At 42.1% G+C, this 25,865-nt stretch overlaps 1 protein-coding gene across 1 annotated transcript in view; it reads right to left on the bottom strand.

Annotated features, from left to right (window-relative positions):
- sgcd (sarcoglycan, delta (dystrophin-associated glycoprotein)) overlaps positions 1–5,967 on the bottom strand; it is a 121,055-nt gene extending 115,088 nt beyond the window's left edge. Inside the window, exon 1 of the mRNA XM_079214550.1 lies at positions 5,562–5,967. Coding sequence (XP_079070676.1) covers positions 5,562–5,564 — 3 coding nt within the window. The 5' untranslated portion in view covers positions 5,565–5,967. The remainder of the gene's footprint in view (positions 1–5,561) is intronic.
- Between the last annotated feature and the right edge of the window lie 19,898 nt (positions 5,968–25,865).

Here is a 25,865-nt window from a genome sequence, read left to right as displayed (position 1 = left end):
TACATATGCAGAGCTTTATTTTGGAGAGGTGGATCTGGTCTTTACTGCGTTTGTCGAGGCTAAACGGAGTAATAAAGATGTGCCATCTTGGTTCGGACAACAGCGCCTCTGTGGTGTTTTATAAACATGAGCTTTAAACTAAACCCAATTCCACAATAACATTAGTTAATATCCTTATTCGTGGTGCGAGCAAAAATAAATTGTTTTATCACCTCGTGATATTCACATTTGTGTGAAAGTGTTCATGATGAAAACAGCAATTTGTAAAAAGGCAACAACAAGCTCTTTCTTGCCTTAGATGAGAAGATGGTGTCTGTATGGACGATAAATAGTCAATACACATGGTTGCTTCATATTAACCGCAAAGACATGAGCAGTATCACTCTCCTCATCTCACTAACGGAACAAATAGGGTTTGTTCACAACCTTACCTTTAAAGCTGCTTTAGCGGTTTATTTTCTGGCCAATTTCTGTCAATCAGAAGTAAGTTGAATCAACACCTCAGGAGAGTTTGACAAAGCCGGTATCTGTGGCAACACTGCGATTCACACACTGCATTAGTCCCTCGTCAACAAGCAAAGGTGTCCACCAATTCTCAGTAGCACCGAAATGAAAAGGTCTGATGAGTCATTTTTCACAATTTTCCAGACTCTGGTGGTTTTATGGTTGCAGAAAAAAAAAAGTAAGAGTCCTCAAGGACTCTTGCCAGCTGTTAAATTGACTGCCGTTTATGGGCGGCCATACTGCTAAGAAGGTGTCCTGAAGATGAACGGTGACCTTGATCAGAGTCACATGGGGTTTCTTTCATAGCCAGAGGTACTGTATCGCACTCTGCAGACAGCCAAAGTATGGTTTGGCTCAATGTTTGGAGAAACAAACTGCAAATTGTGGGATTTCTATTCCACTCCAACATCTTGTGCAATACTCAAAAGTCTGAGCAACTGAAAAGACTGACGCTGCAAACACTAACGCTACTGTAGCTGGCAGAAGTCACCAGAGTAAGCTACATTAGAATGTTTGTTACTTTAATACCATTTCTTTCCCAGTAGGATGAATATTGAATATGTGAATTTGGAATACAAAAAAGGAGGCAGTACTCTCAACCTGCATAAGAACACCAGAAGCATTAAATGAAGTTCAAGCGTAAGTTCAGTAAGGAAGACAATATTTACCCGCTGGTTCATTCAGGAGCCAGTCTGTAGTCTCACGGCGATTACTCCATCAGCTGATTGGAGGGTGTGTATGTTGAATGAACCAACCTGGCAGAGCAATTCCCTGAGCCAATCACAGTGTTGTTGTCTAACTTGAAATAGTAGTAGTTTCTTCTTGTTCTTGTTCTTGTTCTTGTTCTTGTTCTTGTTCTTCTTCTTCTTCTTCTTCTTCTTCTTCTTCACCACCACTAGTGTCTGGACTCCAGGGAGATTCTGCTGGCGCAGATGTCAGCATCGCTACCCCTTGCTTATCCTAATTCAGGATGGAGTCCAATCGCCAAAGACTTTGCACAATCCAATTGTATGCAATTGTAATAAATTATGGTTAATCCATGGAAGTGACCAATCCCAGTAAAGGTCTCACTCCTCTGGATATTTCAACGATCAGCCAAAGCAGAGCCGCTTGTACACATTGATTCTTTCTGAGCGAGCGTCGTCTTCACTCTGGTGAGAGGTACCAATAGACAGTTGAAAGCCCATACAGAGACAGAGACAGAGAGCTGGGGCTGGGAGGTCAGTGGATATTCGGAGCTCTGACTTTGTTCCCGATATAACTGTGTGTGGCGCGACAGCTGCTGTGTGTCCTGAAGCAGGTGGGCTGTATTACATGCTTGAGTCAAGGTGGGAGGCAATGGGGCTCAGGAGTTTGCTGGTGGCAGAGGCTTCTTCAGACGAGTTAAATCAATGTAGAAAACAAAAGCGGAGGCACAAAAACGGCTGCTGGCTGTCAGCAAGATGCAGCGGTTGCTGCTAATTTTCTTCCTCACTTCCTCACTATTGTTGTGCCTCAATGACTGTCTATGTATCACAATATAGCCTAATTAATAGACCTGTGTTTAAGATTTGACCAAAGTAGGTTGATTGACATTTTGATTACAATGGTATTCAACTAATTCTTAACTGAAACCTAACCTATATTGTTAATACTTGTATTCTTAAGAGCACTTAATGATTTATGTTCAGCAAAAAATTACACAAGATTAGTTAGGGAAAAATATTTTTCATTATCAAACAAAGAGGTGCAACAAATAAAGTGCTTAAAGTGCTTAAACAGTAGCCGTTTAAAGCAAAACAATAGATCAACACATAAATAAAATTAAAAAAAATGAGGTATTAGAAGGAGATCAAAAGCTGGGTAGAACGCGCACCTGGAACGCGCCTGGAACGAACACGCGCCTGGAATGAACACGCGCCTGGAACGAACACGCGCCTGGAACGAACACGCGCCTGGAACGAACACGCGCCTGGAATGCGCCTGGAACGAACACGCGCCTGGAATGAACACGCGTCTGGAACGAACACGCGTCTGGAACGAACACGCGTCTGGAACGAACACGCGTCTGGAATGAACACGCGCCTGGAACGCGTTTGGAACGAACACGCGTCTGGAACGAACACGCGTCTGGAATGAACACGCGCCTGGAACGAACACGCGCCTGGAACGAACACGCGCCTGGAATGCGCCTGGAACGAACACGCGCCTGGAATGAACACGCGTCTGGAACGAACACGCGTCTGGAACGAACACGCGTCTGGAACGAACACGCGTCTGGAATGAACACGCGCCTGGAACGCGTTTGGAACGAACACGCGTCTGGAACGAACACGCGTCTGGAATGAACACGCGCCTGGAACGCGTCTGGAACGAACACGCGTCTGGAATGAACACGCGTCTGGAACGCGTCTGGAACGAACACGCGTCTGGAACGAACACGCGTCTGGAACGAACACGCGCCTGGAACGAACACGCGTCTGGAACGAACACGCGTCTGGAACGAACACGCGCCTGGAACGAACACGCGTCTGGAACGAACACGCGTCTGGAACGAACACGCGTCTGGAATGAACACGCGCCTGGAACGCGTTTGGAACGAACACGCGCCTGGAACGCGTCTGGAACGAACACGCGTCTGGAACGAACACGCGTCTGGAATGAACACACGTCTGGAATGAACACGCGTCTGGAACGAACACGCGTCTGGAATGAACACACGTCTGGAACGAACACGCGTCTGGAACGAACACGCGTCTGGAATGAACACGCGCCAGGAACGCGTCTGGAACGAACACGCGCCTGGAACGCGTCTGGAACGCGTCTGGAACGAACACGCGCCTGGAACGCGTCTGGAACGAACACGCGCCTGGAACGCGTCTGGAACGAACACGCGTCTGGAACGAATGCGCGCTGGAACGAACAAGCCTCGGTCCAAAATAAGAATTTTTCATGAGAAATTGGTTGTGTGGCGTGAGTGCGTGTGAAAACATGCAAAAGCGTGTGTCACACGGCGAAACCGTGAGAGTTGGTAGCTCTGATAATATATACCTTCCAGGACCTTAAGCAAGTTGCGGTACCGCTCTCTCTAACACAGGCAGATGCCTCAAAAACTAGTGGCACACGAGGGGCAACTCGTAAGTGCCCCACCACCTGAGACGTGCCATCGGAAATGCTGCCTCTAAAGTAGTGGCAGCTCGCAGCACATGGGACGTGCCACCGAAAATGCTGCCTCTAATGTAGTGGCAGCTTCTGGAACAGCGGCATCTCCCTCCGGCACCGCGGCACCTCCCTCCGGCACTGCGGCATGTGCCGCCAGCACTGTGGCAACTGAGCGGTGCCACAGGAAGTGCCTGTACAAGATGCCAGTGCCGCAATTTGAGCTTGCCCTCTCTCGAAAATTGAAATAATGAGACCTTTGCAGGACTGAGGCAGCAATTTGGGGTTTGAAAAGCCTTCTGGAAAAGACCCCACTCATTGGCTTTCTGTCTGGATATAAACACGTTCTCAGAAGTGCAATTATAAAAAAAAAAGTAATTAAACTCTAGATCGCACTTGTTTAAGCTATTAGAGAAAAGGTGGGTGCTTGGAGGTACACGAACCAAAGCATGCTGACCTCGACAGGTTTTGCATTGTGGAATCAGACAGAGAGTGCGTTGAAGCTGTATTATTATATATACAAGACAGAAATGTTTGGATCACACTGCTCAAATGGATCGACTGTGGATTAGACCACAGGAGTCAGTGAATCCAAGCTGACCACGGCCACGGTTCAAATCAAACATTTAAGCAGAGCTGCACACTTGAGACTTGGACTCTGACATAAATCACCAAAATCTGCACTTGAGATGACTGATATGGCCTCTGCAAGCAGAAACTACAAACAATATCAGCAGCTTTGAAAGAAAGACACATATTAGTCAGACCTGAGAGACTTTGACAACACAGATTGTGACTTGCAATCCAGGACTTGAGACTTTTCTCTGGACTATAACGCTGGGTGTAAAAAACTCAAACTTTTTTGTTGAAATGTGTTCTCCAAACACATAAAGTGAAATCTGTCATTTTGTCATTTTTGGATCAGAAAGTACCTCATTGGATGACCTGATGTGTGATCGCTTGTCAAGACAAGATTTAACATTTGAGAAATGTGGCTTCTTGTGTTAAATTAAAAAAAGTGCTCTGTGGATGAATTTAAGATTTCATTGAAAGTCATGTAAAAAAGAAAAAAAAAAAAGAGTTGTTTGTTTGGTATTCTGCTCCAGGCTCTGAGTAACTTGAGACATTACTTGAATATTCCCTAATAGACAAAAACAAACATAACCATTGAGCTCCACAGAGACCGGGGCTAAAAAAAGACCAACACACACACGCGTCTCTTCACCGCAACTGAGGCAGCCACTCACCCCTCCCACCCATAACAGACCCAGGGTCAGTGTTGAGGCATGCACCTCCTCCTCCTCCTCCTCCTCCTCCTCCTCCTCCTATACAGTGGAACCCTGACAGTAGGCTGCAGTCTGTCCAAACTCAGCTTCTTGTTACTTATTTATAGCAGCTTGTTCCCCAGAGGAACAAAGTAATTGAAACCAAATGTGTTGCCGGGACTGATATGGGGGGAGGTTGGGCAATCGGCCGGCCCACCCACCCCTCTCCTCCCTCTCGCTCACTCTCTAGTATACATGCATTGTAGAAAGGGGGGGGGGGGAGGTTTAGAGCAAACAGCATTGGAAATCACTTTTCTTGCAATTTCGTTTCAGAAAGAAAAAAGAAAGGAAAGTTCCCGAGCTCCATTTCTTCCCAACTTCTCGGTCCACAACAAATAAATTAATTTAACTGCTTCAGTCTCGGGGGCTCTGAGTTTATAAAGTGGTTATAATGTTATTTATTTTATCGGGCCGGTGAGCATAAAATGGAAAGAAATAATAAATAAATGTAAAAAAAAAATCCAGCTTTAATTTTGCCCATTTCTTTTTAAAGGAATAATGTAGGAGCCCTCAAATCTCGGCAAATCTCCCTCCCCGCCCACCACAGCCGCACTTAATGAGCTCTCCAAAACAAGGAATTGAAACCAAACTTACCATGTTTCTTTCTCTCTTTTCCTCCCTGTGTCCTCTGTATTCCTCTCTCTTCACTTCCTCTCTTTCTCTCAGTTGTGGGCCCCCCTGGTGAGCGCTGTTCAGAGTCGCGGTGTGTCAGGCAGATAGAAATGGGATTGAGTTGGTGCTTAAAAGCTGCATGAGGCCTTCACTGACCAAAGTCAAAGTCAGGCAGCCACCTCTCTCTTTCTTTTCTTCCTCTCCCCTTTCTGCTGCTGCCTTGCTCCCTTGTCAGCTTTTCCAATAACAAACTGCTCCCCGCCTCTTTTGGCCAAGTCCCTGAGCTGTGAGCTGCTTCCTGGACGCGTGGTGGACTGCTGTGACCCGGCTGTATCCCTCTTCTTTTTTCTTTCTTTTTAAGGCTCTGCTGTGAACAGTCTTGTTGCTGCAGCCCGCTGCCTCACTGAGTTGAAGCCCTGCCTTCCTGCCAGATTTAGAACCAGAGACATGTGGTTTGAAGTTTAAAGAGGCGGGACTTGCCTGTCATGACGACCCCTCCTTCTCCAGCAGTCTGAGTCCCTGCCCTGTTTTATGAGCCCCCGGTATTTGGGGTGTGTTCGGATGCTTTCCCCCATGTGTGTAGTAAAGCAGAGTATGTCACGTCGAGTCATACAACAAGTCAACTGTACTGTGTGTGTCCCCGCTGCCAGTACTACATTTTATCCTGTACTTTTACTCTGTTTCAGGTGTTTCACAATTGAGTATTTGTTGTTGTTGTTGTTGTTGTTTTTGGTGTGTTTGCAATGTTTCTTGTTATGTTGCTTGAGTTGCTCTTTTGCAAATCAAATTTAAATGACATGACAAAAAAAGTGCAACCTTGTTTTTTTTAACATTTGTAACTTTTTGTATTTATTATAACTAAATCTACTTTTTAAAAATGATTATCATGTTTTGAATGGAATCACCTGCTAGAATCACCTGCTTCTGAACGTGACCAAGACCAGAGAGATGGTGGTCGACTTCAGGAGGAAGACGACAGCTCCTAGACCTCTGAGTGTTCTGGGAGAGGACGTGGACATGGTGGAGGAGTACAGGTACCTGGGTGTTTCCATCGACAGCCGACTGAACTGGAAGGCCAACATCAACGCTGTCTACAAGAAGGGGATGAGTCGACTCTTTTTCCTGAGGAAGCTTCGATCCTTCAATGTGTGCAGCAAGATGCTGGAGATGTTCTACCAGTCGGTTGTGGCCAGCGCCCTGTACTTCGCCCTTTTGTCTGCTGGGGGAGCAGCATTGGAGCCGGTGACACCAACAGACTTAACAAGCTAGTTAAGAAGGCTGGCTCCATCATTGGCTGCAAGCAGGAGTTTCTGGAACAGATGGTGGAGAGGAGGATGGTGAAGAAATTTTTGTCCATATTGGACAACCCGGACCACCCTCTCCACCACCTACTGCAGGGTCAGCGGAGCACTTTCTCCAAGAGATTCATCACGCTCAGCTGCAACAAGGACCGCTACAGGAGAACATTCCTGCCTACGGCAATACGACTTTATAATAAGTCACCGCTTGCCAGATCCTCTGTGGATTAACCACTATACATGTTTATCGGTTATCTACACTTCACACTTCACATATTATATTACATACATTATTTGCATTTTGCAAGTTAACTTAATTTAATTCCTAAATTAATACTCTGTTCTTTTTTCTTTCATCCAGCTATTTTTATTTTTATCTTTATTTTTATTAGTATTATTATTGTATATATCTTATATATCTTTCATCCCTGTTGTTTTTATATCTTATCTTATTTTCTGTGTAAATGGCTGCTACTCGACACCAAATTTTATTAATAAAGTATATATTCATTCATGCATTCATTCATTCAAAATCCTAATGATGACAATATTTATTTATGTTTTCACGAGTGATTTAGGATCAATATACCCAAACCTCCTAAAATATGCTGTGTCAAACTTTCAACACATTCCGGTTTTTGACTTTAAGGCCTTGTGCTATCTTAAGGCCACACAGCTGAGAGTTGTCCTGGTGTAGTGTGGAAGGAGGTATCCTTCCAAAATAGTTCATTAGGTACGATTGGCATACAACAGCCCAGCTCACATGAACATGGCTCCATGGTGTTTTATAGTGTATATAGAGATCTTCACTCAACTTCATGGGTTGGTTTGTGCTGCCGTTCTCATAATTAGTTGAACCTCTCCTAATTCGTACACATGTTGCCTTCACTCCGTTTACTTCCATCACATGTTTTGTGAAGCTTCAGTGAACATCGATAAAGCCCGGTACGTCCACTGACTCAGTACAATTGCTTACAGTTACACACCCTTGCACACCTTTTCTTCATATACTTGTTTTAACGTACTGTTATTTGTTTGCTTGCCATATTTTACCGTAAACTTCCATACTTTCTATTTTTAAATCATGTCTCGTACGATTGCACTGTGTAATTCCTTGCATGTGTGAAGTGCTTGGCAATGAACAGTTCTGATTCTGAATCTGATTCTGATGTGCGAGTGCACGACCGTCAGCATGTGAGTTCAGGAGAGAGAGAGAGGGAGGGAGGGAGAGAGGGAGAGAGAGAGAGAGAAAGAAGCGGTTTAGAGAATGCAAATTCCTCTCCTCCACTTTAACGTTCTGTGGCCTGACAGCGAGGGAGGAAAAAAGAAGCCTCACAAAGCTTCTCCTACAAAGCTCTACTCTCTTCTCTCTCTCTCTCTCTCTCTCTCTCTCTCTCTCTCTCTCTCTCTTGCACGGCCACACTGATCCCATTCTCCCTGCCTGCTTGTTTGTGGTGAGACTGATTTTGTAGGTTTGGGAAATACTTCACACTTTGATGTTACACAGCGCTGCACCTTTGATAAGAAAAACCAAGGTGCTTTATTACTAAAAGAGGTTAAAAACACCTTTATGTGACCGTAAAACATGTTAAACTGCCCATATGTCCGCGCCCAAAATGCACCGATGTTTTCCGGAGCCTGGTAATCTCTTCTTTTTTTAAATATATTTAACTCAAACTCGGTGAGATTGCTGCCACTCTCTCTCACTAACAGCGGTGGCTGGAACTGAAGAAAAAAAAGAAGAAGAATAGCAATCATTGTCTAACAAGCGAGACGATTCCTGAATCTTAAGTGGGCAGCCGGGACAAAGGCTGCAGACATCAGGGGAAACTCTCCGTTGTTCCCTGGGCTCTGGCTAGAGTGCGACTTGATGATGCATTAATCAATAAATAAAAGGGGAAACCCCTAATAAGCCTGTGGTATAGCGGAGGAGCACAGAGAGGCGCGGTCTCATAATGAAGATGTAGTGTACGCAAATACGTCGGCGGGGGAAAGAAGATCTCATCCACGGGCAGTTTTTAAACATAAGTTTAAAAGAAGATGGAAATAGCGAGGAGATGTAGTTGGAGAACAAGGCAGCTGAGCCGAGCTAATGTAGATGCAGAAAACAGAAAGACTCTCTACCTTTATTTACTCACTAAAAAGACTCACTGAGTGTTGAACTTTGTCCAAAAGTCTGAAATCATCTACCAAACAGTCAGTTGTTCACTTCACTTTCACAAATACATAGATGATTTTTGACAAACTTTGAAGTACATAGACTATCAAACATGGACGTAGTCCACGTGAAGCTTTACTTATTTTCCTTCTACAAAGGTTAAAGGGATTCAAACAAGTATGTTTGTAGCGTAACATTAGTATGCTTAATACGCAAGTTAGGTCACTAAGATAATTATGCAAATTAAATCACAAAAGTAAGGTAAAATATGTCAACATTGACTTGGTTTCACACGAGACGTGAGCCTGTATTTTGACATGTAGCACAGGATGCAAAAACGTATTTAATAATTCACCAATGTTTTGACATGACAGTCTTCTTCAGGGTATTGCCACTACATGCTACACCCTGAAGAAGACTGTCGTGTCAAAACAATGGTAAATTATGAAATCAGCATTGTGGCTCCTTAACATATCTAAACATATTGTATCTCAACAACTCCCGGATGGATCGCCGTTAAACGTGATGCAAACGTTCATGGTCCCCCAGAGGATGAACCCAAATGATTGTGATGATCCTATTCTAGCAGGTTGACATTTATGGTTAAGAGTAAAATGTCTTCATGGTATTTGAGATGTTTTATGATCACCCGTATTTTTCTTTGGGCCACACATTTAAATTTGTCCAATACTCAAAACACTCACAGAGTGTGGCTATAGAGCAGGGGTGGGCAATTCATTTTCCCAAGGGGCCACATGAGAATTTTGGACCATTGTGGAGGGCCGAACCAATAGTCTGAACTTAATTCAATTAACTCAATATGAATGTTATTACTTTATTAAAAAACTGTAAATTATATTGTTTTGAGCTGCTACTGGTAAGAATACATGTTACAATAAGGCTATGAAAATAAGTTAAAAAAATGTAAATCTTACCTTAAATATATATGTTAAAGACCAGCAATTTATTAACTTTAAACAAAAGTGCTTTTGATGTTTTCCAGTTCAGTTGTTCTTACTCGGTGAGAAAAGTCCAGTCTGTGTTGGCTTGAACAACAGCATAAAGTCTGGTTGAATGAGGTGGAGATGTGAAGGACAGCTGACAGGTATCAGTGAGAGAGGATCTGATCTGTTGAACTTCATCACTAGAATGTTTGTTCTCATGTAGGTAGATCCAAAGAGAACCAACATCTTCTGAGCAGGCCTCCTCATGTGAGGAAAGTTCTCCTCTTTGAGAGAAGAGTAAAAATCCAGAAGTGCTCTGCCAAAGTGTATCAGACCGCAGGTTAGATCCACGGCGGCTTTGCGTGATTCATTTTCAATCTGGAGGCGGGGACTGCAGCACGAGGCTCCTTGGGAGGCGGGGGTCTCGCCGCAGCACCCGCTGCTCGCTGAGGACAGAAATGGCAGAACAATACGCTTTCACTTCAGTCTCCAAGTCGGCAACACTGCCCGTCGTGAGACTGCGTAAGCGCGCGCGTGCGCGCACACATAAATAAATCGTCTTCAAAGTAAAAGCAGTGCCGTTTGTATTGCATTCATGGCGTGCACCTTATTTATTTATTTTTCATTTTTGATTGGCCTCACGCGGGCCAGACTGGGAGAGCCCAGGTCTGCTATAGAGGGCCTTGTTTACACTTTAAACTATCAAAGATAACACATTAGTTGTTGATAAATTAAATAAGTCCAGTGCAATTGCACAATGCCTCTTACTTATTGAACCAGCCTCTGAGAGTTTATTTGACTGAAGTATCTTTGCCAAGAAAGTAGCGCATATAATGGAAATAAATACACAGGTTTCACCTGGTTTTCTAAGAGCTTTCTCCCCATATCCATCAAAGTCAGATCGAATGCAACCGTTTTCCCCCGTAGCCCTGCGTCTTTCAATGTAGTTCAAGCTGAGTTCAGCCTGAACCCGAGTGCTTCCTTTCTAAAAATGTAATTCATCCAATTAGTTCATGTCTGACTCTGTATGGATGAGAGACCACGCAGAGGTCATTACTCACCACTCTCTATTTTGTTTGCCCATCATTTGTCCGTCTGTCAGCTCCGAGTCTTCTCTCCGTCTGCCTGTCCCTCCAGGTGTGCGTGTGTGCGTCACTCCCGTCGTTATACATAATGAATGCCGCTGTTTTCATTGTGTTCTTGTGTGAATCACACCTGAGGCAGAACAATCCCCGACCGAGGGTCTGGATCACATTCTCGGCCTGCTTCAGTCTGTGTGTATGAAAACAGCCAATTACAGGCCCAGCCTGGCTGGACCACTGGGCTTCAGAGCTAGTCCAAATGAAGGTTAATTATGGATTGTGTCACAGGCGTCATCATGAATAAATAAGGTTATTTATTACCAATTCCAATCAAATGGCACTTTCTCATTTACAGTTTGTGTTCTCCTCCTCCAGGTTGAAGTCTGAATCCTCCTTCTGCTTTACATCCATCATTGTTGTAATAAAACAATAAACTCACGTTTGTCATAATGGCCTGATTTTTTGTCCTCAACTCCTCATTGCAATATGAGCAGGATCAGACAATGCCAAATCACTGAGAAACGTAGCAACAACAAAAAACAAGCGAGGAAGGGGAGATCATCATAATATGATGTGAATGTTATGTAGAAATAGAAAATCTCTTGTGGGGCCTTTTAGTTTTACTGTTCAATCTTATTTCAGCGCAATGCTAAAGAGGTTGTTCATTCCATATAGGATGAAAATCATTACCTCATACCTTGCGCCATATATTTCATGATTCTAAACATTTGGTATTTAAAGTGAGAGTGACTGAAAATAAACTATACGGTTGTATGGGCATATCAGAAAACCACAAATATATTATTATGTAACAGGATTTTGTTTCTCCAGAAAGTTGTCCCACGATTCACAGATGACTAGGTTTTTCTACCCAAGTCTTGACTTTCTTAGACTTTTAGACATTTTCCTAAACTTCCGTTCTTAAATGGGTAGTTAGGGTGTTTTGATAGGTATTTATCCATGGCCAGTCTCCAATAGTCGGCCGGCACTCCCCCAGTTTAGAGAAACAAAGAGCCGGCCAGCCTACTAAGTACCTCAAACAGCCTCACTTCAAAACACCGTAACTATTCATTTAAGTGGAAAACCTAATGAGGTTACATTTTTTTATTAAGGAAACAGTCTAACTGACAAATACCTCTACTCAGCATCCGTCCTGTATCAATGGGGACTTGCATCTTTCACTGAATACTTCCTTCATTTCCAAACTTCCCCAGTGCTGCTGACACAGCTCTAAAACCTTAGCAGTCGTATGATCGGGTCAATTCAGCTTTTCTATTTTCCTCTCAGTTTCCTCCTTGTTAATTGGTCATTTTGAAAGTCACCTCAACGGAAAACAAAGTCCTGATTGGCAAAATGTTACCAGAGGTCACAGGTCACCCTGGAGGTGACGGCATTGAAAAGTGAAGAGAAGGTGATGATATTATATTTTTTTTATAAATTATTATATCGTCTCTCTTTTTCTCTCAATTAAGTTTAATGTCTTAATACAGTGGCACTGATCTCTTTGTATGTCTGTTGATACACAGAGAGGAAATAATATTATCTGACTGGATATGTAATATTCTCAATATTTATTAATACTACTACGTTACTGTGTTATTAACAAAATACATATATTTCCCTGTCGGTTCTACGTTTGCTTTTCCTTCTTGCCTTCCTCTTCGCCCAGAGGCGGGTCTTTTTCCATCAGAGGAAGCGAACTCGCTGAACTCACCGAGAGCGATCTGAAATCACTAACAATCAATGAAACTGTCATTCACCTGCAGCCTGATGCAAAGCAAGTATACTCCAGTTGTATTCCTACCTGGTGATTCGCCTTACATTTTTCTGCAACACTGTGATTTCTTTCCATACAAGCTACAGTTGCAGTCATTTATACGGCTTAGAGGGGATTTTTGCTGAAACCCGTCTTATTCGTTCTCGCGAAACACTTCAGTGTGCTACAAACTGCCCCACTGTGTTGCATTTTACAGGATTGCATCCGTAAAGTTTATACACATGCATTTTTGATGAGTTACAATTGCCTTTCCACTAGAAGTGCAATTTAAGCAGAAATGCTCAGTAAGTAATCATAATAAGTTCCGTGCCATATTAAACCACGCTAACGAGAAGTGAAGGTCATTTAAAGGGTCAAACTGGGATGGAGTCAACACTATCATTAAAATACAAGGCAGACTTTCTTATGTGCCATTGTGGAATTTGTACACATACAGATGAGATGGGCTACATTCAGCTGCACCAAATGTGCTTTTAACTTGTATATGAGACTGTTTCCCATTCAATTCTGATTAGCGGAGGAATTTCCCTTCTGCAGAATCAGAGCTGTGCAAGTAATATATTTGAAGACTGTGATAGAGAAAGAAATAAAACTGTACAAACTGCCATTTTTAATATGTTGGACTGAGGAGGAAGTCCGCGTGGCTTCATTGTCTGGAACAGATGTCAGACCGTTTATTTTTAAGCTGGGGAGAAAGAAGCTTTGGAGTCAGTTATGTTGCTGCTGTTGTCATATTTCAGCAGCAATATACGTCACCTCCAGTGAAGGTAAAAAGTATACCATCCATATAAAACTCCCCCTAATGGAGTTGGAACAGTCAAGCCTCATGACCTGACTAACCTGTAAAGACAGCTCTCAGCGCTCCACGGCCTCAAAGTTTGAGAGTCTGGGGAAGTTTTGACATTTGGGAGTCAAGAGGGGAGAGTCAAATTAAAAGAGATGAGGTGCACATCGAGACAAGCCCAGCAGGTTAATGATCAATGCGCCACCACCAGGCTCCAGCCATCTGGTTAGCTTGTAACAGAGGCTGTTCCTGCTCAACACAAATGAAGCTGCTGAGGAAGTATGGAGGTAATTTGGTGCCAGGGTGGTAGGAATCTGGTACAGAATGCTGATTAAATGCAAGTACAGTGGGGTACAGTACGGCGCTCGCCTCCAGATAATTAAGATACGAGCTACAGGTGACAACGATGTTAACAAGGACGGTGGCATCTTCGCCTTTTAGTGAGCAGAGCCTGCCGGCATGACAGGCAGCAAGTTTTTATTAAGGGGTGTCCTTAAGGTTTCTATTCTGAGAGACAAAATTCATCTTTTGGGATGTCACAAAGATGAAGACGACCTCTGCAAATGTGTGACCTCCATTTGATGTAAGTACATGGAGACAGACATTACGTAATGCTGTACGTTCAGATCCTCCTGTCTCCTACATCCTTCTGTCACAATGAAGAATGGACAGATGATGAATCTAGTTTCTCACACTGAGACATGAGTGTGTCGACGAAGCTTGAAGTTGTCAAATTTGAGTAATTTACTCTGGCTCTTGATGCTTTGTAACGTTACTGCTCATCTTTACATTTTTCTTTCCTGGAATATACCTGGAATCGTTGAATTTAAAACCTTGATTCAAAGCTGAGTTAACAAACGATTTGACAGGTTTTCTGAAGAAAATCTTCTACTCCTCAGGAGGAGCAGCTGCTGAATTTTCAGCCATGTCGTTTCCACCATCCTTCTTGATCTTGATCCATTTCATACGCCAACTTTCTCACCCTCACCCGCCAGGCATCTCTGGCTCTTCCACCCACATTGTTTGAACAGAGACAGAAGAGAAACATATTGCTCCTATTATACCCAGCCGTTTGGTTTTCCATGGAAAGCAGTGATTGTGTTTCCACTGGAGCGCGGTGATGTAGATGATGGCCTTGGCAGGCGGCAGACAGGCCTGCTCTGATGAACGAACACTCCGCTGGAGGAGAATGTGATGGGGGAAAGGCATGAAAAATGGTGCAGCGTTTAGCGCCGCTTGGCACCGCTGCCGTGGGTTCATTGAGTCAGAAACGAAGAGGCCGTCTTTGTGGGGTGTGACTGTCACTGCCGGATGACAGATTGCATTCTGGGTCCTCTGAGAGAAGCAAAGAGGATGAGATAATGGTTATGAAATAAAAGTCTCCAAAACTGTGAATAGAGAGGAAATATGGCAACACAGACTACCAGTTTGAGGTGAAATATTCAGCAACAAAACAAAAGCTGGCAAAAAGCTGTCATCTCTTAGCAATTTCAACCTCACATCACTGAACATATTGTCTTTGAAAAGCTGTATTGATCTGTAAGCAAATGGCATTTTTGGCACGCGGCGTCGCTGCTTGTCACTTCAGAGAACAAGCTGACAACCCGGCCTTAAGGAGTCAATGGACTGGTTGCCACAAGGGACCAAACACTCCTCATATTGGGACATTGTGTGATTGCTGTTAATTCCCTCCTCTCATTGTCTGGTCTTCAGAGGGGATTTGTCAGTTGAGCCGCACGGTGCTTTCAAATCAACGCAATTCAATCTTGTGAGCCACAGAGCCAGCTATTGTACACGAGCTCAACATTTACCTCAGTCTGTTCTGCAGTAGTTGTGCACTGATTTCCTTCTATAAATGCCATACAGTAAGTGATTATAATATAACCAAAAGCTTCAGTTGGAAGAGGAGCTGGACAGCACTGTGTGGTTGGTGATAATTCTTTGTCACTGTGAGAAACCACATTCACATTACATGTAGTCATTTGACCCATTGTTAATATAAACAAATATAAATGAATTGAGCTTTAAAAAGTGAATTAAATTATTATACTTATCATGAAATTATTTTAAACATTCTTAATCAGGCTAAAGGCAAAGTAATTAAGCAGTATGAAGGGAAGCTGGATGTATTTGTACAGTAAAACATGTTGAGTTTGCCCTGCAGTGAGACAAGCTGCTGAAGTGATTAATCTGCTCACTATCACATATTACCTCCAGTTATTTTACTCCCTCTCACATGAACATTTTAGCATCACAGGAAAACTGCCAGCAGCTAAAAAGACAAACGCTGCCTCATATAAGTTGATCAAAATCTAGAGATTGTGGCTACTCTTGGCAACGCCATGCATCAGGCAAATTAGTGCTTACCGTTTAAATATATATTCACTTTTGCTCTGGCAGCTGCAAGACCTAAATGTGCCTGATATACCCGTTGTATTATTTTCATATTCATCTTAACTGAGTAAATAAGGGTTGCAATCCTTGAGCAAAGCATATCTTGGGAGCAAAAGCAGCAGAGGTAGCTTTTGTGTATCTGTAGCGCATCGCATATCAAGTGCGTTCCGCCAAGGGCAACCAAGAATGGGAGCACTCACAGAGAGAATGGAGGAACTTCTCAAGATACAAACTCCTGTCAGACGAAACAAACATCACATTGCATCAACCACAATAGCACAAGGACTCGCTTTGCATGTTACAGTGACTCCGAAGAACCTTCAGGTAAAAGCAAAGTGACGAAGACAATCGTCACAGTTTGTGTAAGTCATTGAAAGGGGACGAAGGACACAGGATGAAGGAGGAAAAAGAAGAAGAAAAAAACATTAAATTAAAGCAAACTTTTGTCCTTTCTTATGAACTCCCCCTTTAAATTTGTGACTAAGTCACAGACTTCCTGCCGTCTAGATAGATAGATATATACGTTATTAATCCCCAAGGGGAAATTTGTAGTCGTAGTAGCGCCTTACAACTTGAAGATACAAATAAACACACAAGATAAAAGATAAAATATATAAAGAAGCAACAGGGATGAAAGATATACACAAAATAAAATAAGATCAAATATAAAATATATATATATTTAAATATACACAATAAAATAGAATACAACTAACTGGAATGAAATATATTTACAGCCGCAGAGTGTATTCAGTAATTAAGCAAAATAAATGTAAACAATAGATAGTGCAAAATGCAAAGTTTGTATGTGAAGTGTAATAAGCATACACGTATACAGTGATGAATTAATCTACAGAGGATCTAGCAAGCGGAGACTTGTTGTAAAGCCGTATTGCCGTAGGCAGGAATGTTCTCCTGTAACGGTCCTTGTTGCAGCGGAGCGTGAGGAATCTCCTGGAGAAAGTGCTCCGCTGACCCTGCAGCAGGTGGTGGAGAGGGTGGTCCGGGTTGTCCAATATGGACAAAAGTTTCTTCAGCGTCCTCCTCTCCACCACCTGCTCCAGTTACTGCGACAGACAGCCGCTGGCACGGCGCCATCTTGCATCCATCTAGGCGCACTAAAAGAAAATATAAGTAGAAAGCTTTAAGAGGACGCAGAAGAAAAGCGTTGGAAGTTTTTGTGGCGCACATGGAACAATACGCTAAATTAGACCTTGAATGCTGCGAGGACGAGGACATGCAAACAGTGGCATGAATCTGCTGGTAGCTTCCTTGAATGTGTTGTCGTAGATAGTCCACCTCTTTCCTCATTACAAAAACACAGCGTTCCACAACACAGCCGCACAGGGCCAGAACAGTGGCAGCAGTAAACGCTTGTTAAACAGCACAGGGGACATTTATTGTTCGATTTCTCTGAGCTACACTTATTCTTTGCCACAGTGCATGTGGGGGTAATAGGAAGGTTCAGGGGGAAATGAGGACCAACGTGTGTTTAACAAGCTAGGCTCAGATCTGATGTGGTACAGTTAAACAATGAGTGTTCAAAGCAGAGTGGGGATGTTGTCCATCAATCCTGCAAAGAGAAGGTCAACCATGTGGTTGTAGAGAGACATTAAGGATGTAAATGTAAACCTTTGCTGCCAGATAACTCTATAGATTCAAGAGTCTCTAAGAAAGCTTTGCAGAAAAACACGTATTTGGATCAGATTTAAATACCAGTGTTGTCAATGTTCTAAATATCAGCTGTCATTGAGACCAAATATAAGCATAAATGGATGTTGACATATAAACCAGACTAGAGATGAACCGATGCTTACTCAAACAGCTTGTGACAAAGGGGCCGATCTATTCAATTCAACTCTCTCACACACTATCAACTTTATACACGTTAATTTGAATTTCAAATAAGGACCGAATTAACCACGGATAAGAGGTTCACCGAAATATTAAGTACTAAGTATAACAATTGTAGTATAAAAGTATAAAATTGTGAAGGACGTATTGCGATACAGAAAAAAATGGATGTGAAAAGAGGACACAAATGGTGACTGAGTTAGAGAAGGTAAATGAACCTGTTCAGCGACAGATCTCTCAGCGGCCTTCAAACTTAACATGCAGCTTATAAACAATTAATCAAAGTATCTAAACTTTTACTTGCTTTCTTTGAGAGTTCTCATTCAATTAAAGGCACTGTAGAAAGTTCTCACCAATAGACACACAGCCACAAGGCTTTTTAACACATAGTGTGGTATGAATAGATGGCGAAACACAATGCCTTCAAGCCTGCTCCAACAAAAAATAAAACGCGCGCGCGCGCACACACACACACACACACACACACACACACACACACACACACACACACACACACACACACTCTCTCTCTCTCTTAACTTTGAATACCATTTGCCCCTTAAAGCTCCCAAAGGTTCTCCTCTTAATTCTTCCTTTCCAAAGCAAAGCTAGCGGAGTGATCCACAATTTCAGAATCTTCTTTTTGCTTTCAAATGCAAATAGAAATCCTTGTTCTACAAATGGCTTATTGAACAACTAAGAGGAGGCCGTTGGTTCTCATTGGTTTCCTACAGAAAGTTCATGTATTGCTGAAGCCCCGGACGAGCCTGGGATGCTCAGATGTCTCACCTTACAGGACATTGATTCTGGATAGCTGAGTGGGTGAGGCAATGGTTAGGCAGTTGAAATTGGTTAGTAAAAAAGTAAATGTTCAGATTCCCCTGCAAAATATAATATATATATATATATATATATATATATATATATATATATATATATATATATATATATATAATATTTTTAAGTGCGGGTTTGTGATGTGATGCAATACACAGTCTCCTGCAAAAAAGTCAGATGTGCTACACGCCCATCCACCGCCCACTTCCTGCGTCGCAACACAAAGAGCTCACTGCCTCCTGCATATACCGAATGTTGGCGTTGGATGCAAATTGCGAGGTGCGGAATCATCCAATTAAAGCACAATTCCTCAGGATGCTGGGCTGAAAGAACGATCGCTGTGGATGTAGTAATATTTGATCTCAGGTTACTCTTGTCTAGCACCAGTGGTGAAAGGCAAATTAAACATTAAAGATTTAAAGCGCTTATTAAGTGCTGTTTGGCCGAATCATTTTTTTTGTTTTACCTGTGCGTTTTGACAAATTGACATTCATTTATATGCAAATGTGGAAATTTCTTTGAGGATTAACACCTTCACACGTCAGACCTCTTTTACACATTATCAACACGCATTTCACATCAGCTTTATGTCCAGCTATGATTCAAAAGGTACAACAGAGTAGATTAAACATCTCGTCTCTGAGAAGAGATCCAAGATCAGATTATTTTTGTATCAAACACAAGACCGCTGTGTTGGCCACAATCACAAAACCACATTGTGCAACTCATTGCATACAAGCTGAGAATTGCAATGAGTGCATGGAATTGCATTGAGCTGGAGTGAACCAAGCCGAAAGAAATTAAGCTGAATTTACTTGGACTGGAGTGAGCTGAAGTGCCACTGAATTTATCATCTATTGAAATAAACTGAACATGGCGAGAGTACAAACCTGTGTTGCTGGCTGCTGCTGATAAGTAAAGTGATGTGGTGTGTGTGTGTGTGTGTGTGTGTGTGTGTGTGTGTGTGTGTGTGTGTGTGTGTGTGTGTGTGTGTGTTGTATCTACTGTTTGGTTTGTGTTGTTGGTATTGTTGCTACTGGATGTCAAACACTTCTATGCAACGTATTGGTCGGCAGATGCAGACGGATCAACGTGTCACGTAGCTGAGCGGTGAGTTGTATTTGTATGTGAGAGGGCATCGAACACAGAAACAGAGAAATGAGTCGGGTGAGTGAGAATACAATGCTTTCATACTCAATTTGCAATGTAGATGTTATTAAAATAGCACAGTATATGTTTTTAGCTTACAGTAAACTACAGCAAATGTGGAGATGGCACCAAACTACTAAGTCCATTCTTTATTTTATAGAATTATGTACCTTCCCAATGATATTCCGTATGATTTCAATTTCAAACATCCACCTTTTGGTCTAAATACAGTTTACAATAACGTATTTAGTATAAAAATGCCATTTTCAAAAGCTCAGTCAGTGTGTATTACATAGTGTGACTGAGTGCCATTGACACGCTCCCAGTTTGAAGAACCAGGACCAGGTCCAGAAGAAACGTACTGCTGTGGAAGCTACGTTGGTCCATATTAAAAAGACTCACAATAAATACACAAACAAACTAAAACAGACCATGTGTGTGACATACAGAGGTGTCAAGTAACGAAGTACAAATACTTCAATACTTTACATAAGTAGACATTTTGGGTATCGATACTTTACTGAAGTATTTATTTTTCAGACGACTTTTTACTTCTACTCCTTACATTTTCACGCAAATATCTGTACTTTCTACTCCCTACATTTTAAAAATAGCCTTGTAACTATTTCATTTTGGTTTGTTTTCACCCCGGCTTGTCATCGTTCAAAAACACACACACAGAAAACCTCTCAGCCCCGTTGCCCACAGATACGTGCGCGCGCACACAGGTGAGCGCTGAGCACACACACCAGCGGACAGAGAGCGTCGAAAAATATGTCGCGTGAAAAGTAGACCGCTATATTTGAGTTTTAAACGCTCCCAGGGTAAAGATGCAACAGCAGCTCTCATGTGAGGAGCAACCGGAGTTCTCCTCGCACCGGAGCAGCTCTCTGAACCCGGAGCAGCTCTCCTGCTCCAGGTGAAACGAGCCACGGTGCTCGTGTCTTCTACCAACAATGAGCTGCTGGCTTCACATATTACAAAAGTATAAAGTACACGGATCTAAAACTAAGTCATTAATAATTACATGGACAAATGCCTGTACTTTCGGGTAAATGGTTACGGTACGCCGTTAACAGGTTACGCTTGCGCATGCGCGATTTGACGCGACGCAGTGAGCTTCGTGAGCTCGTCTTTTCCTGCTGTTGCGTTTCTCAAAATAAAAAAACAGATCTAAGCTCAATATTGAGCATGAATTGAGAGAGGCCGTATCAAATCTACAACCCCGTTTATAACATATGTGTAGAGGAAAGCAGGTCACTGCAGCCACTAATACTGATACAACGTGATGCTCACATATCTGCACTCATTCTGTTTTGTTTGGCAAAAAAAATTAAAAGCTTATTGTTTTCCACAATGAGCTATTTAGTAGTTACTAAATATGAGCAGTTTTTTGCACAGATAGAACTTACACAACACATTGTCTGATGGGGCAATCTGATTTACTTGAAAGTGATTGCAATTGTCTTTATTCTGTTATTTATAAAAGCACAGATGAGTCTATATATATGAAATTTTGAGAACCACAGCTTTAAGTGTTTGTGTCGGAGTTGCCGCCTATTTTGCACTATTACAATACTTATAGGCAACTAGTTATCATGTCTTCTGCTCCATGAAACGCATGTTAATGCTCAGTAGTACACATATGGTACTTTAATGTATTTGCATTGTAATAAAATGTGATCATTTTAAATGGGCATATATGCAGCTGAAACAGGTAGCCTAGTGCAGTGTTTTTCAACCTTTTTTGAGCCCCGGCACATTTTCTACAATAAAAAAAAACCCGCGGCACACCAACAACCCAAAAAGTTACAGAATGTCACAGTATTCAGTGTTTCCCCTAGGTTTACAGCTTTAGGGGGGGGGGGAGCGACTGACGGACATACTACATCGTGGCACCTCACAGTACTACAAAGTAATACTTCACAGTACTAGTGACTCCATCTGTGCTTTTATAAATAATAGAACATTGAAATCACTTTCAATTAAACCAGATTGCTCCATCAGACAAAAACAAATGTGTTATCACTTTGTTAGAAAATGAAAATAAAGTTATATCCGTGCAAAAAATAACTAATATTTAGTTACAACTAAATAGCTTATTGTGGAAAACAACAAGCTATTTTTTTGCAAAACAGAATGAGTGCAGATGTGTGAGCATAACGTTGTATCATTAATAGTGGCTGCAGTGAGCTGCTTTCCTCTACAACTCTTTTTAAAACGAGGTAGATTTGATACAGCCGTTCTCAATTCATGCTCCATGTTGAGCGACGCAACAGCAGAAAAGACAACCTCACAGAGATCTCATAAAGATCGGCTTTTGGCGAAATGACAAGAATCGGCGAGTCGTACATGCGCATGTGACCTATTAACGGCGTACGGTAAAATCAACATTTCCTCTTGCGCCCCACCTGTAATACGCCCCAGTTTGATAAATACTGACTTAAAGGAAACATAGTGTTCATTTATTTTAATGATGACCACAAAGTGAGCAGGCTTTGTCACTTGAGTGTGTTTTTCGGGCTTTTGGAAGAATATTTCCAGAGCCTCAGAAACGTCAGAAACGTCATTGATGGAGCGCCAGGCTGCAGCCTGTTGGATGTTTGTCTTGACCTACAAATACCTTAACTGTTGGGCTTTAAACATGAGAGCTCATAGCTTAAAATAGTGATAGCTTAAAGCAGCAAATCCCATTGTGAAAAGCACGCAACATATTTTTCGCCGCTCTCTCTGTCCACTGTGTGCTCTCCTGTGTGCATCGCATCGGGGCGGAAAGAGTTGTAGGCGCGACCCAGAAATTACAAGCTGTCGTGTACGATCAATAACATACGGCCGTTTAGTTTGTTTAATAGCAGAACAAGGTGCAGACCTGTTCTATAGGAAACTACTAGGCCAGCCACTATATTGCAGGCTCAGACGCTCAACAATGGAAAATTATTTGCGGCAGCTAAATAATATTTTTTTGGACCAATTAAGTGAAATTGGAAATTTTCTCACGGCGCACCTGACGATCTGTCTCGGCACACTGGTGTGCCGCGGCACAGTGGTTGACAATCACTGGCCTAGTGCATCCCACATTTTTCAACATTACATGTTGAAAAATGCGGCTTAAGAGTTTGTCCTTAATGGAAAAAAAACATTCCCCTTACATTACTTTTATTTTTATACTTTTAAGTAGTTTTTAAACCAGTACTTTTACACTTTTACTTAAGTAAAAAGCTTGAGTTGATACTTCAACTTTTACAGAAGTATTTTTAAACCTTAGTATCTATACTTCTACTTGAGTAATGAATGTGAATACTTTTGACACCTCTGGTGACATACATGTTTTCTTAAACAGAAAAAAAGATTATTAAATAGGAAAACAAAAACAAAGCTATGTGTGACGTTTGCTTGTTTGGTTCAAGCAAAACGTCACACATAGCTTGTTTCTTTTTATTGATGTAAAAACTAGTAAGTCAGCAAATCTTCACATTACGACACTTGATCAATCATTTATTTATCATTATCAAGACCAAATGTACATGAACAGGGCCGTCTGTGTACTTTTGGTCATGTAGTGACTAATTATTACTTGCGCATGGCCTTGAATTGGATTGTTCCTCCTCCATTATTATTATCATGTCAGAGAGAGTGAAAAAGAGAGATTGTGTGTGTTGTGTTTCTGACTTACAGAAACGCCTTCCTTTCATGTGAATAAAAGCTTGGGAGCCGTGTTACAAATCTCCTAGCAACCCTGCCTGGAACAATCAACTAAAGATCTGCACTAATTAATAAGAAAGTTACACGATGACAACCAGACTCCTCTCTCTGCCAGTCGGAGAAGCAGCTCATTAGCAATGAAGCTGCTGATAGGAAACAAACACATAACCTGTTCACTTGCAGGTGGTGGAGAAGAGTTGGAAAGTTAATTGCTAAAATAAATATTGTGGAAGAAATTCTGCATTAAGTACTCAAAATTATTAAAAAAATTTTTTTACAAAATGTTAAGAAAAGGTTTATAGCTAAAGTAGCCTCCTTTTTTACATCCACCCATGAAGTTACAAATAGAGAAATAATGTGTTTTATTTAAAATGTTATTGGAGCTGTAACAACAAATTGAGCATATCAGCCTTGTGTGATGTTTATAACCTTGCATCCAAAGAAACAATGTTCCAAAAATGTGGTTCTATAATTGCAGGAAGCAGTCCACCATAGGTTTTAAGTTGTCGCTACACTAAGCAGAAAAGTGCATGGACCTGAATATACCGGTGGAAAAACAGTTTATATACAGTACATACAGTATATCAACAAGAGTCAGATCCATAAAAAACGTCATGAACAAGAAGTGGGAACGTGAAATATATTATGATTGACTGGAAGTCAGAACAAGGACTGTAGAACAGGTGTGACAGTTAAAACTGTGCGTTGGTCTGTATGAGCTGCAAGAAATTCAGTTCCTTTGAGACTTGAAAGCAATACACCCAGTCAGGTATTCTGACTCGTTTCCCGACTTTGCCTAAGAAATAACAGGTGGGAAAAAAAGATCTACAGTTGCTATGACTAGTGGACAGCAGGTTGTTTTTGTTTTGCAAAATTACTGCTGTCTCTACCACTACTGTTCTGAAAAAATTGTGGAAAAACAGTCTTTAGAAAATGGTTGAAAACCATAAAGCCCTCCACGCCACACAGCAAAGGTGCACCGTTCATCGGCATGTGCCGCCCGTGCTGAAGTGAAACAGAGTGAGCCAAAAAACGATAAAGCCTCATCCCAAGTGAGCCCTCGGGGAGGGAAAAGGCAGACAAATTGGAAGTGAGCCAGTAAACAACAAAGGAATCAGTTTAATTATCTTATATTCATGGGATAAATATATAAATGCCAATGAGATGGTAATCTGCATGAGAAAAAAAAGAAATTGGCAGAGTTTGATTAAGAGGATGTCACACTTCTGATGTCCCTCTCGAAAGAATAAAAGACACAATGATGAATAAGACACAATGGATATTGACACTTCATAGTCTCACTCACTGTCAGGAGAACTTAATTGTATCTTTGCTCAATTTGAGGTGAAAGCAGCCGAGAACGACACCTCCACAGCCTCATACATGCACATCCTCGTCGTGCAGGAACATGATGTGAGGCGTGTGCTCAGAGCAGTGAATCAAAGGGAAGCTGCCTGAACTGTACAAGGTCTTCCCTGAAATATTCAAACTGTCCTTGTCTTAATCCATCATCCCACTCTGCCCTCCCACGGTCAGGATCGCTCCTTACTTTTGTTGTACTTTGTGCAATGACAATAAAATCTATGCTCATATATATTATTTGAGAGGGAGGTTAGTGATTAACAATGATGTGTGTGTGAAATTGATTAAACAAACATACACATGGAATGGGGGTTGATTGATTGTCAAGCCTCAGATCCAGGAGGAGCAAGGGCTGTTGAAGGGTCAGATTTTTACAGACAGGATCTCATGGCGCAACTGGGAGGAGAAGAGTGACATAATTGTTTCTCTGCTCTTTGCAGATGATGTGTTTCTTTTGGCTCCATCAGACCGTGCCCTTTATCACACGCTTGGGCGGTTTGCAACCAAGTGCGATGCAGTGGATTAAGAGTCAGTACCTCTGAGGTCTTAGGCCATGGTTCTCTGCCAGAACATGGTAGATGTGCCCTCCAAGTTGGGAGTGAGTCACTGCCGTCAAGTGAGGGAGTTCAAGTATCTCCGGGTCTTGTTCACAAGTCGGGGTGAAATAGAGCAGGGAATGAACTGATAGACTTTTAACTGGACAATGACAGAAATAATGAGATTTCTGATACATGTGACTAAAAGGAGCTTCAATTGTAGGATGGTTGGGTTCAGTCTGAGAGCTGACACATCTGGAGGGAGCTCAGAGTAGAGCGATGCTCCTTCGTGACGAAAGGGGCAAGCTGAGCTTGTTTTTGCATCTGATCAAGATGCCTCCTGGACACCTCCCATTAAAGGTTTTCTGGGCAGGTCCAACTGGCAAGATGCCTCAGGGTAGACCGAGAA

The sequence above is a fragment of the Taurulus bubalis genome, assembly GCF_910589615.1.
Source record: "Taurulus bubalis genome assembly, chromosome: 2".
Classification (NCBI taxonomy): Eukaryota; Metazoa; Chordata; class Actinopteri; order Perciformes; family Cottidae; genus Taurulus; species Taurulus bubalis.
Note: the sequence above shows the minus strand (reverse complement) of the source record. Positions and strands in the feature narration are given on the sequence as shown.